The sequence below is a fragment of the Dendropsophus ebraccatus genome, chromosome 3, assembly GCF_027789765.1.
Source record: "Dendropsophus ebraccatus isolate aDenEbr1 chromosome 3, aDenEbr1.pat, whole genome shotgun sequence".
In the NCBI taxonomy this organism is placed as follows: domain Eukaryota; kingdom Metazoa; phylum Chordata; class Amphibia; order Anura; family Hylidae; genus Dendropsophus; species Dendropsophus ebraccatus.
This window is the reverse complement of record NC_091456.1, coordinates 192,004,364-192,021,929: the sequence shown is the minus strand read 5'-3', so window position 1 is coordinate 192,021,929 and position 17,566 is coordinate 192,004,364. Positions and strand designations below refer to the sequence as shown.

The 17,566-nt window shown below is 45.5% G+C and overlaps 1 protein-coding gene across 1 annotated transcript in view; it reads left to right on the top strand.

Moving 5' to 3' along the window:
• Positions 1–17,566, top strand: part of LOC138786631 (uncharacterized) — a 491,239-nt gene that overhangs the window by 215,705 nt on the left and 257,968 nt on the right. The window contains exons 10-11 of the mRNA XM_069963613.1: positions 503–2,993; positions 15,565–17,063. Of these exons, the coding sequence (XP_069819714.1) occupies positions 503–2,993; positions 15,565–17,063 (3,990 nt within the window). The remainder of the gene's footprint in view (positions 1–502; positions 2,994–15,564; positions 17,064–17,566) is intronic.

Sequence of the window (17,566 nt, the reverse complement as noted above, 5' to 3'; positions counted from 1 at the left end):
TTCGGAACCCATCTCTGCTGTCACAGACACTCAGCCAATCACTGACCAAGACGGGACAGCGGGGGATGCAGAGACAAGGCAGGAGGACAGTGGGGGAGCCAGGAGAGGTAAGTATCATCTTTCTTATTCTCTATACAGCCAGTACCCCTTTCCATCAGGCTGATGAGTGTCATGGTGTAAGACCACATTCAGCCGACAAGGGAACGATTACCGCTCATTGGCTGATCACTGTCTTTATTACAGGAGCGATATCCGCCCCAATCACCTGATAATCGCTCGGTGTAATAGGACACTTAGTATTCTTATCTATCCAGGTTTTACAGTCGAGATGAATCAATGAAGAATATAAATGTAACATTATGTTATTAAATAATAATAAAACCATCTTTCTTCTTGGCAGCTGAGTGTCCCCGGAGATCAGAGGGACATCAGATATCTCCAGATATTACAGCAGATGGTCAGATCACACAAGATACATATGAAGAACCTTCTATTACCCCAGATATACCCCCAGCCCCTCACAGCAAAGATCTGCCATCTCATCCTTCTATACAAGTCCTGGCTACTGATTCACCAGAGATTAAGCAGAACAAGGAGAAGAGATTTTCATGCCAAGAATGTGGGAAATGTTTTGCTCACAAATCAGATCTTGTTAAACATAAAAGAATTCACACCAGGGAGAAGTCATTTTCATGCCAAGAATGCAGAAAGTTTTTTACACGAAAATCACAACTCATGCAACATCAAAAAACACATACAAGAAACAAAGAATTTTTATCTTCAAAATCTAGGAAACGTTTAACTTTGAAATCACAGCTAACTATACCTGAAAGAATTCATACAAGAAAGAAGTCATATTCATGCTCAGACTGTGGAAAATGTTTTCCTTCAAAATCAGACCTCAACAGACATGAAAAAAATCATACAAGAGAGAAGGCATTTTCATGTTTAGAATGTGGAAAATGTTTTACTCAAAAGGGAAATTTTTTAAGACATGAAAAAGTTCACACAGGGGAGAAGCCATTTTCATGTTCAGAATGTGGAAAATGTTTTATTGAGAAAATAGAGCTCACTAGACATGAAAGGACTCATACTGGAGAGAAGCCATTTTCATGTTCAGAATGTGGGAAAAGGTTTACTTTGAAATCACAACTCAATATGCATGAAAAAACTCATACAGGAGAGAAGCCATTTTCATGTTCGGAATGCGGAAAATGTTTTACTCAGAAATCTAAGCTCACTTTACATCAAAGAACACATACAGGAGAGAAGCCATTTTCATGTTCAAAATGTGGAAAATGTTTTGCTTTCAAATCTGCATTCATTTTACATGAAAGAACCCATACAGGAGAGAAACCGTTTTCATGTTCAGAATGTGGAAAATGTTTTACTGAAAAGTCACAACTCAATGTACATGAAAGAACTCATACGGGAGAGAAGCCATTTTCATGTTTAGAATGTGGAAAATGTTTTTCTCAAAGAGCAAATTTTATTAAACATCAAAAAATTCACAAAGGGGAAAAGCCATTTTCATGTTCAGAATGTGGAAAATGTTTTACTCAAAAAGGAAATCTTTTAACACATCAAAAAGTTCACACAGGAGAGAGGCCATTTTCATGTTCAGAATGTAAAAAATGTTTTTCTTTGAAATCAAAGCTCAATTTACATCAAAGAACTCATACAGGAGAAAAGCCATTTTCATGTTCAGAATGTGGAAAATGTTTTACTCAAAAAGCACCGCTCGCTTTACATCAAAGAACTCATACAGGAGAAAAGCCATTTTCATGTTCAGAATGTGGAAAATGCTTTAATTTGAAATCAAAGCTTACTTCACATGAAAGAACTCATATAGGAGAGAAGCTATTTTCATGTTCAGAATGTGGAAAATGTTTTGCTTATAAATCAACACTCACTTCACATGAAAGAACTCATACAGGAGAGAAATTACTTTCATGTTTAGAATGTGGAAAATGTTTTACTGCGAAATCACAACTGACTGTACATGAAAGAAGTCATACAGGAGAGAAGCCATTTTCATGTTTAGAATGTAAAAAATGTTTTGCTTTCAAATCACACCTCACTTTACATGAAAAAACTCATACAGGAGAAAAGCCATTTTCATGTTCAGAATGTGAAAAATGTTTTCCTACGAAATTACAGCTCACGCAACACGAAAGAACTCATACGGGAGAGAAGCCATATTCATGTTCAGAGTGTGGAAAATGTTTTGCTTCTAAATCAAGCATTAGTGTACATAAAAAAACTCATACAGGAGAAAAGCCATTTGCATGTTCAGAGTGTGGAAAATGTTTTCCTGTAAAAGCACACCTCACTAGACATGAAAGAACTCATACGGGAGAGAAGCCATTTTCATGTTCAGAATGTGGAAAATGCTTTTCTCATAAAACAGCGCTAACTTTCCATGAAAGAATTCATACAGGAGAGAAGTCATATTCATGTTCAGAATGTGGAAAATGTTTTGCTTTGAAATCATATCTCATTTCACATGAAAAAACTCATACGGGAGCGAAGCCATTTTCATGTTCAGAATGTGGAAAAAGTTTTACTGGAAAATATATGCTCAATATACATGAAAGAATTCATACGGGAGAGAAGCCATTTTCATGTGCAGAATGTGGAAAATCTTTTAATCAAGCATCTAATTTTTTTACACATCAAAAAATTCACACAGGGGAGAAGCCATTTTCATGTTCAGAATGTGGGAAATGTTTTACTGCAAAATCACACCTTACCTTACATGAAAGAACTCATACGGGAGAGAAGCCATTTTCATGTTCAGAATGCGGAAAATCTTTTACTCAAGAAGTTAATTTTTTTAAACATCAAAAAATTCACACAGGGGAGAAGCCATTTTCATGTTCAGAATGTGAGAAATGTTTTACTAATAAATCACATCTTATGGAACATGAAAGAACTCACACAGGGGAGAAGCCATTTTCATGTTCAGAATGTGGAAAATGTTTTACGCAGAAATCTAATCTTATTACTCACCAAAAGATTCACTCAAAGGAGAAGCCAATTTAGAGCGCTCAATGATCACTCACACGTCTGTTATAAAAAAAACAAATATAATCCAGATACTACAGCTATGTATTCCCCATGTGTATAGGAGATCTGGCGGTGATACAGATATCATATACCGCAGCTCCAAACTTGTAACTGATTGTTAATAAAATCTCATGTGGATATATATACGGTTATGATGTTGTCACTGCTCCTCATCAAGACCCAAGACTAGTGCTAAGCGATCATGGCAGAATGATTGGGTGCAACAATGTTATCCGAACCTAAACAGCGTCTGATTCCCAACCCTTCTCCTATGTCACTATCCTTACCCACCAACCCTTCTCCTATGTCACCATCCTTACCTACCAACCCTTCCCCTATGTCACTATCCTTACCTACCAACCCTTCTCTTATGTCACTATCCTTACCTACCAACCCTTCTCCTATATCACTATCCTTACCTACCAACCCTTCTCCTATGTCACTATCCTTACCTACCAAACCTTCTCCTATGTCACCATCCTTACCTACCAACCCTTCCCCTATGTCACTATCCTTACCTACCAACCCTTCTCCTATGTCACTATCCTTACTTACCAACCCTTCTCCTATATCACTATCCTTACCTACCAACCCTTCTCCTATGTCACTTTTCTTACCTACCAACCCTTCTCCTATGTCACTATCCTTACCTACCAACCCTTCTCCTATGTCACTATCCTTACTTACCAACCCTTCTCCTATATCACTATCCTTACCTACCAACCCTTCTCCTATGTCACTATCCTTACCTACCAAACCTTCTCCTATGTCACTATCCTTACCTACCAAACCTTCTCCTATGTCACTATCCTTACCTACCAACCCTTCTCCTATGTCACTATCCTTACTTACCAACCCTTCTCCTATGTCACTATTCTTACCCACCAACCCTTTTCCTATGTCACTATCCTTACCTACCAACCCTTCTCCTATGTCACTATCCTTACCTACCAACCCTTCTCCTATGTCACTATCCTTACCTACCAACCCTACTTCATGTCACTATCCTTACCTACCAGCCCTCCTATGTCACTATCCTTACCTACCAACCCTTCTCCTATGTCACTATCCTTACCTACCAACCCTTCTCCTATGTCACTATCCTTACTTACCAACCCTTCTCCTATGTCACTATTCTTACCCACCAACCCTTTTCCTATGTCACTATCCTTACCTACCAACCCTTCTCCTATGTCACTATCCTTACCTACCAACCCTTCTCCTATGTCACTATCCTTACCTACCAACCCTACTTCATGTCACTATCCTTACCTACCAGCCCTCCTATGTCACTATCCTTACCTACCAACCCTTCTCCTATGTCACTATCCTTACCTACCAACCCTTCTCCTATGTCACTATCCTTACCTACCAACCCTTCTCCTATGTCACTATCCTTACCTACCAACCCAACTTCATGTCACTATCCTTACCTACCAGCCCTTCTCCTATATCACTATTCTTACCTACCAAGTCGCCTCGTATGTCACTATCCTTACCCACCAACCCTTCTCCTATGTCACTATGCTTACCTACCAACCCTTCTCCTATATCACTATCCTTACCTAACAAACCACAGGCCCTCAGAGTTTTGCTCAAGAGATTTGTCACACAACATTATGTATAAATAACAGATGCTGCTAACGCCACATACAGGATATTAGAAACAGTTTATCAACATACCTAATGCTCACTAAATACTTTAAAGGGAATCTGTCACTCGGTTTATGGTGTTTTTAATGAGGGTCGGATAAACTAAAGACATGTCAAAAGTTTTCATCGGTTAAAAGTGCTCAGGCCCGTAGCGATCGCGAGAACAAGCCGTGAGAAGATGGAGCCCGGCTCTTTCACTGACACACAACCGGCAGAGCACACCAGGGCTGATTCTAGACTCTCTGCTGCTTGAGGTGAGATATAAAAAAGCGCCCACACCCCCCAAAAAAATGTAAAGTAAAAAGGTTTTTAGTGTAGATAATGTTCAGTATAGAAAAGTATCAGCACAGCTGAGCCCATACAAGTATATGATAATCCTACAGTTACCAGATAATACCACTATACAAATAATATCACCATATATATCACCATCATACTGCTCCCGAACAAAGCCACTGTACTGAGATCACCATCATATAAGCACCAGGTAATACCGCCACACAGTGACCACATATCCCCACCCCATAGTGACTAAACATTATCACATTATCAAGGGAAAAATAATACCGCCACATTCTGACTGTGACTGAATAATAACACCACAGTACTGCTAAATAAAACCACTGTACAGAGTCCAGCATTACCCCTACATAGTGTCAGTACAGTGATCATGGTGCAGTTACATCCAGTGACTCACAGGTGACGTCTTCTCTCATCAGAGTCATTCACTTTTCTTCTCCATTTGGTCTCAGACATCAGGAAGACTTCTTTCAGCCATGACTTTGCCACAGACTCTATCAGACAAACATTTTAGACTCCAAACATTACCAACGCTCTTCTCAGCCCTATGCAGTACCCCATCCATAGAGCCCCAAACATGAATAGTTCCCTCTATTTGACAATTGCACAACAATTCGTCCCTTCTGTTCCACTACAATGTAAATACCTTCCGTTTTGCTCTGACACTCGTTAAGATCCCTCCAACACTCTATAAGGTTATTGCCCCAAAATTACAACAATCCCTTCTTTGCCCTCAGTTTACAATAATCAACCCTCCTGGGCCGTCCAAGTAGTAAAAAGCCTCCTGTAGTCCCAAACCGCAATGATCCCTCCTCCTGTGCCCCAAGTAGTAATAATCCCCCTCCTGTGCTCCCAAGTAGCAATAATCCCCCCTCCTGTGCTCCCAAGTAGCAATAATCCCCCCTCCTGTGCTCCCAAGAAGCAATAATCCCATTCCTGTGCCCCCAAGAAGCAATAATCCCATTCCTGTGCCCCCATGTAGCAATAATCCCTCCTCCTGTGCCCCCAAGTAGCAATAATACCCCTCCTGTGTCCCCAAGTAGCAATAATACCCCTACTGTGCCCCTCAAGTAGCAATAACCCCCTTCCTCCTGTGCCCCATGTACCAATAATCCCCCCTCCTGTACCCCCAAGAAGCAATAATCCCCTTCCTACTGTGCCCCATGTAGCAATAATCCCCCCTGTACCCCCAAGTAGCAATAATACCCCTCTGCCCTCACATAACTATAATCTCCCTTCTGTTCCCCCAAGCAGCAATAATCCCCCTCCTGTGCCCCCATGTAGCAATAATCCCCTTTATGTGCCCTCACATAGCAATAATCTCCCTCCTGTGCCCCTAAATAGCAATAATCCCACTCCTGTGCCTCCAAGTAGTAATAATTCCCCCTCCTGTGCATCCAAGTAGCAATAATCCCCCCTCCTGTGCCCCTAGTATAAATCCCCCTCCTTTGCCCCCTAGTAATAATCCCCCTCCTGTGCCCCCTAGACATTACTAGCTGCTCCAGATCACTTCTAGATCACAGGCCTAAGGCAGCCTAACATAGCCTGCAATCTAGAAAAGAAAGACAGAGCAGAGAGGTGATGGCTCCCGGCTCTGCTGACAGCTGTGTCTGCTCTCCTATAAGGATGACAGCAGGGACGCCCCATACAGTACAGGAGCAGAGAGTGCGGCATCAGACTAGAGACCAACCACAAATCCACAGAACCATCCAGGGAATAGTCCTCAGTAACTTCTCTATCGGCTCCTTACAGGACTCTGTATCTGAGGATTTGCTGCAGTCCAGATAGGTGATATCCCAGTGCAGTGTCCCAGAACAGATTATTTTTCTGTGACTTTATGTTTGCACCTTTAGGCTAGGTTCACACTACGTATATGTCCGGCCGCATATTTTTCGCGGCCGAACATATACGTATGAAACTCCGTCCGGGACTTTACGCAAGTTGCGGCCGGATACGTACGGACCGCGAACTTACGCCCGTAGCGTACTTACGCTTCCCGAGCGCTCTTTGTAGCGATCTAACAGCGGTCTTTTACTTGGAAATCTTCGCCTAGCCCCGGACACCCCACAGAACCTTTTGGATCGGAACAAAAAGCTGGCAAAATAAAGAAATCACCGCTACGTACGGGACCGCATGTTACGCTACGGGCGTAAGTTACGGCATTTCCGTCCGGAAACAATGGTCAGGTTCATTTTTTACGGCGCCGCATACGTTCCGGGGCGTAAGTTCGTACGTAGTGTGAACTGTGTGCCCGTAGATCGTATACTTTCCATTGTATGCAAACTACGTAAGTTTCCGGCCGCTTATTCACGGAACGCACTACGGCCGGAAACTTACGTAGTGTGAACGTAGCCTTAGGCTGGGTTCACACTATGTAACTGTGCGGCTGTATTTTTTATGCAGCTGGAAAAGTGCGGCTGAAACTACGGCCGTGGGAAAAAATAGACATGCGGCTGAAAACATACGGTCATTTACTTGGAAATCTGGTTCAACTAAAAATAACAAATAAAATCTTAAGAAAGTGATGCAAACACCTCTGGATGCATCTGGGAAAGCAGGGAAACAGTTTACATGAATCGCTATTACCGGGGTTTGCGATCCTCTGCAGTAATGCCGAATGCCGATGTCTCTCATGGTTAATATATTGAATTAATAAAACACATTTTCGTTGTAATAAAGTCCCTTTCGTTGTTCAATAATTTAATTTAAACGATTCCATCATTTTGCAAATAAATATACTGTTAGGGTATAAACCCACACACCGTATATGCAGCGTATTTACTGCTGCAATACGCAGCAAACACGCAGCAAACACGCAGCAAAAACGCAGCAAATACGCAGCAGATTAGATCTAAATAACTGAACACAGCATCAAATCTGCACCAACAAATCTGCTGCGTATTTGCTGCTTATTTGTTGCGTATCTGCTGTGTATACGGTGTGTGGGTTTGTACCCTTAAAATAAATATATATATAAATAAATGTATATTTATATATATATATTTATTTTTTGACAGTATATTTAATTGCACAATGATGGATTCGTTTAAATTAAATTATTGAACAACGAAACTGATTTTATTTCAACGAAAATGTGTTTTATTAATTAAATATAAATTAGTACAGGAAGCTCCATAAGCCGTTAATTCATATTCCCGGCAATAGAGCTTTCTGTACTAATCATCACTTTACTTTAATTAAAACATCAAATGTTTCTTCTGATTATGTTATGACAATAGCATTATTAGAAGAAACATTTAGAATTATATGTGCGCTCAGCTGATTGGCTGATCGGCTGAGCGCACATATAATGAGCCGGTCCGCAGTACAGTCACTTCATTGTGCTGCGGACCAGCGAAGAGGACACATCGGGGTGAGTATAGAGCTCTCCCCACCCCCTCCCCAGCACTGCACCCCTCCCAGCAAGGAAGGGGGGTCACTTAACCCCTCTCTTGCTGGGATGGGTGCAGTCTGACATCAGTCTGGCCCCCAATGGCGGATTATAATGTAGGCGGTGTGGGCGGCCGCCCGGGGCCCGAGGCTCCGGGGGGGCCCATGCCTTGCCGCCCACATTATAATGCCGCCCGGGAGGCCCCCTTCCCCTCACCACTGCACTCTTGTGACCGCAAGCATTGTTTCGCTTGCGGTCACAAGAGTCTCCGGCTGATGCGCGGCTGATGGGGGTGTCCCGTCCTCTCCCCGGCAGCGCGCGCATCTCACAGCTCCTAGTGCCGCCTGGGGCCCTGACTTCCGGTACTGGGAGCGCACATACCGGAAGTCAGGGCCCAGGCGGCACTAGGAGCTGTGTGATGCGCGCGCTGCCGGGGAGAGGACGGGACACCCCCATCAGCCGCGCATCAGCCGGAGACTGCAGACGGAGAGAGGATCGACGGGGGAACGCAGGGTAGGTGAGTTATATTTTGTTATTTGTGTGTTATTTACTGACTGGGGGGGCTTCTATAAAGGGGACAAGAGGTGGAACAGCTATAAGGGGGGGGGGAAGAGGGGGACCAGCTATAAGGGGGGGGGGAAGAGGGGGACCAGCTATAAGGGGGGGGGGAGAGGGGGACCAGCTATGGGGGGGGGGGAGAGGGGGACCAGCTATAAGGGGGGAAAGGAGGACCAGCTATAAGGGGGGAGAGGGGGAGAGGGAAGAGGGGGACCATCTATAAGGGGGGAAAGAGGGGGACCATCTATAAGGGAGGGAAGAGGGGGACCATCTCTAAGGGGGAAAGAGGGGGACCATCTATAAGGGGGGAAGAGGGGGACCATCTATAAAGGGGGAAAGAGGGGGACCATCTATAAAGGGGGAAAGAGGGGGACCATCTATACAGGGGGGAAGAGGGGGACCATCTATAAGGGGGGGAAAGAGGGGGACCATCTATAAGGGGGGGAAGAGGGGGACCATCTATAAGGGGGGAAAGAGGGGGACCATCTATAAAGGGGAAAAGAGGGGGACCATCTATAAGGGGGAAAGAGGGGGACCATCTATAGAGGGTGAAAGAGGGGGACCATCTATAAGGGGGGAAGAGGGGGACCATCTATAGAGGGTGAAAGAGGGGGACCATCTATAGAGGGTGAAAGAGGGGGACCATCTATAAGGGGGGGAGAGGGGGACCATCTATAAAGGGGGGAAAGAGGGGGGCCATCTATAAGGGGGGAAAGAGGGGGACCATCTATAAGGGGGGAAAGAGGGGGGGAAAGGAGGACCAGCTATAAGGGGGGAGAGGGAAGAGGGGGACCATCTATAAGGGGGGAAAGAGGGGGACCATCTATAAGGGGGAAAGAGGGGGACCATCTATAAGGGAGGGGGAGGGGGACCATCTATAAGGGGGAAAGAGGGGGACCAGCTATAAGGGGGAAAGAGGGAGACCATCTATAAAGGGGGACTATCTCCTATAGGATTAGCACCCTCCTCTCCTGACATCCTCTGTGCTACTGGGACCTCTCCTATAAGATCAGCACCCTCTTCTCCTGACATCCTCTGTGCTGCTTGGACCTCTCCTATAAGATCAGCACCCTCCTCCTGACATCCTCTGTGATGCTGTGACCTTGGGGGGGGGCAACATCAGGGGACCAGGTGAGGTGGTGATATGTTTATTGGGGCCAGCAGGGAGGGGAGGCAGGCAGGCAGTGTTTATTGGGGACAGTGGGGGGGGGGGGGGGAGGCGCAGTAGCAGGTTATAATGTGGGCGAATTGACTGGGGGGGGGGGGCCAGGTTGGGTGGACAGCCCGGGGCCCAGGGTACATTTAATCCGCCACTGCTGGCCCCCAAGGGGTTAAGGGGGATACAATATATCCTCCCTTAACCCCTTGGGGGCCAGACTGTAAGCAGCGATCTGTAAAGATGCTGCATACTGTAAGGAGCACAACACCGCTCACAATGATGGGTGTTGTGCTCCTGTTTGTGTGTTTTTTGTGTGTTTCTCCCTTTTTGTTTTTCAGATATCGGTATCCTGGGGATTACGTCAGATTCCGTGGACTACGTCGATGACCAGCGGTTGTTTGTTTGTTTTTTAATAAAATGGTCAATGAGGGGTGTGGGGGTGTTTTTATTTGAATAAAAAAAATTTTAAACTTGTGTCTTGTCTTTATTTCTTTACTTTATAGACTTAGTAGTGGAAGCCGTCTAATAGACGGAATCCATTACTAAGTTGGGGCCTAGTGTTAGCCGGTATAAAATGGCTAACACTAACCCCCTATTATTACCCCAGTACCCAATGCCACCAGGGGTACTGGGAAGAGCCGGGTGCCAGTGGTCCCGGAGCGTCAAAATTGGCGCTCCTGGACCGGGCGGCAGCAGGCTGGTAAGATTTAGGCTGGGGAGGGCCTAAACCAATGGCTCTTCCCACCCTGGTGTTACCAGGCTGCTGTCGTTTGGTTTTTAACCCGGCTGGTTATAAAAATAGGGGGGACCCTATGTATTGTATTCCCCTTAACCCCTTGGGGGCCAGACTGATGTCAGACTGCACCCATCCCAGCAAGAGAGGGGTTAAGTGACCCCCCCTTCCTTGCTGGGAGGGGTGCAGTGCCGGGGAGGGGGTGGGGAGAGCTCTATACTTCACTGTGCTGCGGACCCGCTAATTATATGTGCGCTCAGCCGATCAGCCAATCAGCTGAGCGCACATATAATTCTAAATGTTTCCTCTAATAATGCTATTGTGATAACATAATTAGAAGAAACATTCGATGTTTTCATTAAAGTAAAGTGATGATTAGTACAGAAAGATCTATTACCGGGAATATGAATTAACGGCTTATGGAGCTTCCTGTACTAATTCATATTTAATTAATAAAACACATTTTCGTTTAAATAAAATCAGTTTCGTTGGTCAATAATTTAATTCTAACGAATCCATTATTGTGCAATTAAATATACTGTCAAAAAATATATATATATAAATATACATTTATTTATATATCTATTTATTTTAACAGTATATTTAATTGCACAATGATGGATTCGTTAGAATTAAATTATTGAACAACGAAAGGGACTTTATTACAAAGAAAATGTGTTTTATTAATTTAATATATTAACTATTAGAGGCATCGGCATTCGGCATTATTGCCGGCTATTTTTGAAGTACTCCGTACGGACCGCCTGTCAATCCACGGCCGCATGTCCAGCCGCAAACAATGGTCTTGTTAATTTTTTACGGGTCCGTTTACGATCGGGCCGTAGATTCATACATAGTGTGCACTGTGCAGCCGTATGTCCTATACTTTCCAGCGTACGCATGAACCACCAAAAATACCGCCGCACAATTACAGCCGCAAATACAGCCGCACAGTTACATAGTGTGAACCTAGCCTTATTGTGGTCAGTTCTGTTCTGGAAATATGGGCCCACTGCAAACTGTGTATATTGTGTCACCCCTCTCAGTATTCAGGTCTTCTATTTCATTTATTTCTCATGCATATTCAGTTATCAGTGCCTAATGGTATTATGTCGCCCCCCAGTGTTCAAGTATGGTACTTCTCATGTATATTAAGTCCACTATGCCTAATGGTGTGATGATGCAATGGCTTGATGTCACGTGACTGCCCCTGCTGCCATGGTAACTCCAATAGCCCTCGAGCTTTGGCTGGGGATACCATGTGACTTCCTGTCTACCTCAGTCTTCCCTCTACCTTCAAGAGGGAAGGGTGTGTTTCTCTGCTGTTTCTCAGCGGTCTTCTCTCCACCTTCAGGGGAGAAGGGTGTGTGTTGCTGCTGCTCCTGTGTCACAAGGCCGCAACCCCGCGTTACCTGCTCCTGTACTGACCAGAAGTGCTCCGGTCCAGTCGGGACCTGGTTTCCTATCCTCAAGTCCTTCAAGATCCTCATCTCCTCTAAAGATCTGGGTGCCGTCTTCATTCACTACTCTCATCATCTCTCTCATCATCAATAGCAAGTATTCGTCTCAACTCCATTCCGCCCAGTACCATAACTCCAGTACTACTACTCTCACCATTCAGTTTCCTTATTTCAAGTAACGCTACCATCACAGCCTATTGCAGCATCACCCATTACTTTGCCTTATCCAAGTCTGCCTTATTCCCGGTTGCATCCGGAGAGACTGTTACTACTAGTTACCACCGTTACAATAAACACACAACTACCGTTGTTTCTGAACCTTGGCATTGGTGTAATTATTGGTGCCTTGACTAGGGGCAATGAAGAATTGCTCGGCCTCCGCGTGGTCAGGTCCCCGCTGGTTAGCTGCTACCCCTCGTGCCAAAACCGTGACATAACATCAGGCAAGCGGCTACCCGGGTTCCTACCCAGTAATACCACCTACTACTACCCTCAGCGGAGTGGCCCAGCGCATATACACAGGGCCAGCCTTTGGGGTGTGCGACCTGTGCGCCTCACTCCCGGACAGCTGGGGGGCGCTCCGGCACAGAGATGCACTGCACATCTAACTACAAATAGAAGTGCCGGAGCCCGGGAGGAGGGCGGGGGAGGGGGGCCCCTGGCAGAAACACAGCACATCTTACTTCTATTTGTGGCGGAGCGCCCCTGGCCGCCCTCCTCCCGCAGCGCTCAGGTCCTTCCTCCCCTGCGCGGCGCCGGAGCATGATGTCACCCGGACAACACGCCCAGCCAATCAGTAAGGGGACATGGGGTCTGGGTGACCTCATGCCACGCCGGCACTCAGGTAAGAGAACTCTTGGAGGGGGTGATGGTTGGGTGGGGGGAGGGCTGGGGGTGATAGCTGTGTGGGGGAGGGTTGGGGGTGATAGTTGTGTGTGGGAGGGCTGGGGGTGATAGCTGTGTGGGGGAGGGTTGGGGGTGATGGTTGCGTGGGGGAAGGGCTGTGGGTCATAGTTGTGGGGGGGAGGGCTGGGGGTGATAGCTGTGTGGGGGAGGGTTGGGGGTGATGGTTGTGTGGGAAAGGGTTGGGGGTGATGGTTGTGTGGGGGAAGGGCTGTGGGTCATAGTTGTGGGGGGGAGGGCTGGGGGTGATGGTTGTGTGTGCGGGGGTCTGGGGGTGATAGTTGTGTGTGGGGGAGGGCTGGGGGTGGTAGTTGTGTGGCGGGCTGGGGGTGATAGTTGTGTGGGGGAGGGCTGGGGGTGGTAGTTGTGTGGCGGGCTGGGGGTGATAGTTGTGTGGGGGAGGGCTGGGGGTGGTAGTTGTGTGGGGGAGGGCTGGGGTGAGTTGTTTGAGGGCTGTAGTTGTGTGGGGGGCTGGGAGTGATAGTTGTTTCAGGGCTTTAGTTGTGTGGGGGGCAGGGGGTGGTAGTTGGGTGGGGGCTGTAGTTGTGTGGGGGGCTGGGGTTTGTAGTTGTGTGGGGGCTGTAGTTGTGTGTGGGCTGGGGGTGGTAGTTGTGTGGGGGCTGGGGGTAATAGTTGGGTTGGGGTCTGTAGTTGTGTGGGGGGCTGGGGGTGGTAGTTGTGTGGGAGCTGTAGTTGTGTGGGGAGCTGGGGGTGGTAGTTGTGTGGGGGCTGTAGTTGTGTGGGGGCTGGGGTGGTAGTTGTGTGGGGGGCTGGGGGTGGTAGTTGGGTGGGGAGCTGGGGGTGGTAGCTGTTTGGGGGGCTGTAGTTGGGTGGGGGGCTGGGGGTGTTAGTTGTGTGGGGGGCTGGGGGTGGTAGTTGAGTGGGGGCTGTAGTTGTGTGGGGGACTGGGGGTGGTAGTTGTTTGGATGGCTGTAGTTGGGTGGGGAGCTGGGGGTGGTATTTGTTTGGGGGGCTGTGGGTGGTAGTAGTTTAGGGAGCTGTAGTTTGCGGGGCTGGGGGTGGTAGTCGTTTGGGGGGGCTGGGGTGGTAGTCGTGTGTATGGCGGGGGGTCGTGGGATGGGTGTTGTCTGGAGGCATGGGAGGCTGAAGGAGCTTTATGTTACCTTAAGGGGGGTGGGGGGGGGGGCGCCGAAAAAGGTTTCGCACAGGGCGCCATTTACCCTACGACCGGCCCTGCATATACACTACAAGTATACTGACATTGACCAAACAAAATTAACAAAAAATACAAGTAGAAATAAAAAAAATAAAAAAAATCCAGACTAAATGCTGCTTGCTATACCCCTATTTCTCAATAGTCCCTTTTTTCTCTGTAGTAAAGGAGCAGGCAATCTGAAAAAAAAAATCATTAAACAAGTTGCTATTGAGACCAATGCAAGATAGAAAATGTCAAAGATAAACAACAGTCTGCAGACCGGCCTGAGTACAGGAGACGGAGTCTTGTTTACCGTCTGCAACATTCACAAAGAGGTGCGACTGTCCACAATAACAATAGCAGAAGGATCCGCATTTACATCAGCCTCACAATGGCAGCTACATTATCACTCATTAGCATGGTCATAGGTCTCCCACCAGCCACAGCGCACAGTACAGGGGTTATACCTCACACCAGCCACAGCGCACAGTACAGGGGTTATACCTCACACCAGCCACAGCGCACAGTACAGGGGTTATACCTCACACCAGCCACAGCGCACAGTACAGGGATTATACCTCACACCAGCCACAGCGCACAGTACAGGGGTTATATCTCACACCAGCCACAGCGCACAGTACAGGGGTTATATCTCCCACCAGCCACAGCGCACAGTACAGGGGTTATACCTCACACCAGCCACAGCGCACAGTACAGGGGTTATACCTCACACCAGCCACAGCTCACAGTACAGGGGTTATACCTCACACCAGCCACAGCTCACAGTACAGGGGTTATATCTCACACCAGCCACAGCGCACAGTACAGGGGTTATACCTCACACCAGCCACAGCGCACAGTACAGGGGTTATATCTCACACCAGCCACAGCGCACAGTACAGGGGTTATACCTCACACCAGCCACAGCTCACAGTACAGGGGTTATACCTCACACCAGCCACAGCTCACAGTACAGGGGTTATACCTCACACCAGCCACAGCGCACAGTACAGGTTTGGGGGACAAAATAATAATAATAAAAAAAAACTTCTATTTGGAATGTGGCCGACCTGACTGTACCTGATTACATTTAGAGGCTTGTCCTTAAAAATACAAAAATATTGTAAACCCTCTACCTGTGACCCCAGGTGACCACCTGATGGGAGAATCTGGGCAGACACTGGGGAATTTATTACAACATCAAAAAATTCACACAGGGGAGAAGCCATTTTCATGTTCAGAATGTGGAAGATGTTTTACTCAAAAAGCAACATTTTTAACACATCAAAAAGTTCACACAGGGGAGAAGCCATTTTCATGTGACGAATGTGGAAAATGCTTTGCTTTAAAATCAACACTCACTAGACATAAAATAACTCATACCGGAGAAAAGCCATTTTCATGTTCAGAATGTGGAAAATCTTTTACTTTGAAATCACAGCTCTTTAGACATGAAAGAACTCATACAGGAGAGAAGCCGTTTTCATGTTCAGAATGTGGGAAATGTTTTACTCTGAAATCAAAGCTTACTTCACATGAAAGAACTCATACAGGAGAGAAGCTATTTTCATGTTCAGAATGTGGAAAATGTTTTTCTTCTAAATCAACTCTTACTTCACATGAAAGAACTCATACAGGAGAGAAGTTGCTTTCATGTTTAGAATGTGGAAAATGTTTTACTGACAAATCACAACTGACTGTACATGAAAGACGTCATACAGGAGAGAAGCCATTTTCATGTTCAGAATGCGGAAAATGTTTTCCTGTGAAATCACAACTCACTTTACATGAAAAAAATCATACAGGAGAAAAGCCATTTTCATGTTCAGAATGTGAAAAATGCTTTCCTGTAAAATCACAGCTCACGCTACACGAAAGAACTCATACAGGGGAGAAGCCATATTCATGTTCAGAATGTGGAAAATGTTTTGCTTCTAAATCAAGCCTTAGAGTACATAAAAAATCTCATACAGGTGAAAAGCCATTTGAATGTTCAGAATGTAGAAAATGTTTTGCTTTGAAGGCACATCTCACTAGACATGAAAGAACTCATACGGGAGAGAAGCCGTTTTCATGTTCGGAATGTGGAAAATGCTTTGCTCATAAATCAACGCTTGCTTTCCATGAAAAAATTCATACAGGAGAGAAGCCATTTTCATGTTCAGAATGTGGAAAATGTTTTGCTTTGAAATGGTATCTCATATCACATGAAAAAACTCATACAGGAGAGAAGTCATTTTCATGTTCAGAATGTGGAAAATGTTTTGCTTTAAAATCATCTCTAATTTCACATGAAAGAACTCATACAGGAGACAAGCCATTTTCATGTGCAGAATGTGGAAAATCTTTTAATCAAGCATCTAATTTTTATGCACATCAAAGAATTCACACAGGAGAGAAGCCATTTTCATGTGCAGAATGTGGAAAATGTTTTACTGCAAAATCATACCTTACTGTACATGAAAGAATTCACACAGGAGAGAAGCCATTTTCATGTCCAGAATGTGGAAAATCTTTTAATCAAGAAGCCAACTTTTTAAAACATCAAAGAATTCACACAGGAGAGAAGCCATTTTCATGTTCAGACTGTGGGAAATGTTTTACTAATAAATCACCTCTTATGGAACATAAAAGAACTCACACAGGGGAAAAGCCATTTTCATGTTCAGAATGTGGAAAATGTTATACGCAGAAATCTAGTCTTGTTACTCACCAAAAGATTCATTCAAAGGAGAAGTCAATTTAGAGCGCTCAATGATCACTCACACGTTATAAAAAAGCGGTAATACAGATATCATATACCGCAGCTCCAAACTTGTTACTGATTGTTAATAAAATCTAATGTGGATATATATACGGTTATGATGTTGTCACTGCTCCTCATCAAGACCCGAGACTAGTGCTGAGCGATCATGGCAGAATGATTGGGTTCAGCAATGTTATCCGAACCTAAACAGCGTGATTCCCAAACCTTCTCCTATGTCACTATCCTTACCCACCAACCCTTCCCCTATGTCACTATCCTTACCTACCAACCCTTCTCCTATGTCACTATCCTTACCTACCAACCCTTCTCCTATGTCACCATCCTTACCTACCAACCCTTCTCCTATGTCACTATCCTTACCTATCATCCCTTCTCCTATGTCACTATCCTTACCTACCAACCCTTCTCCTATGTCAC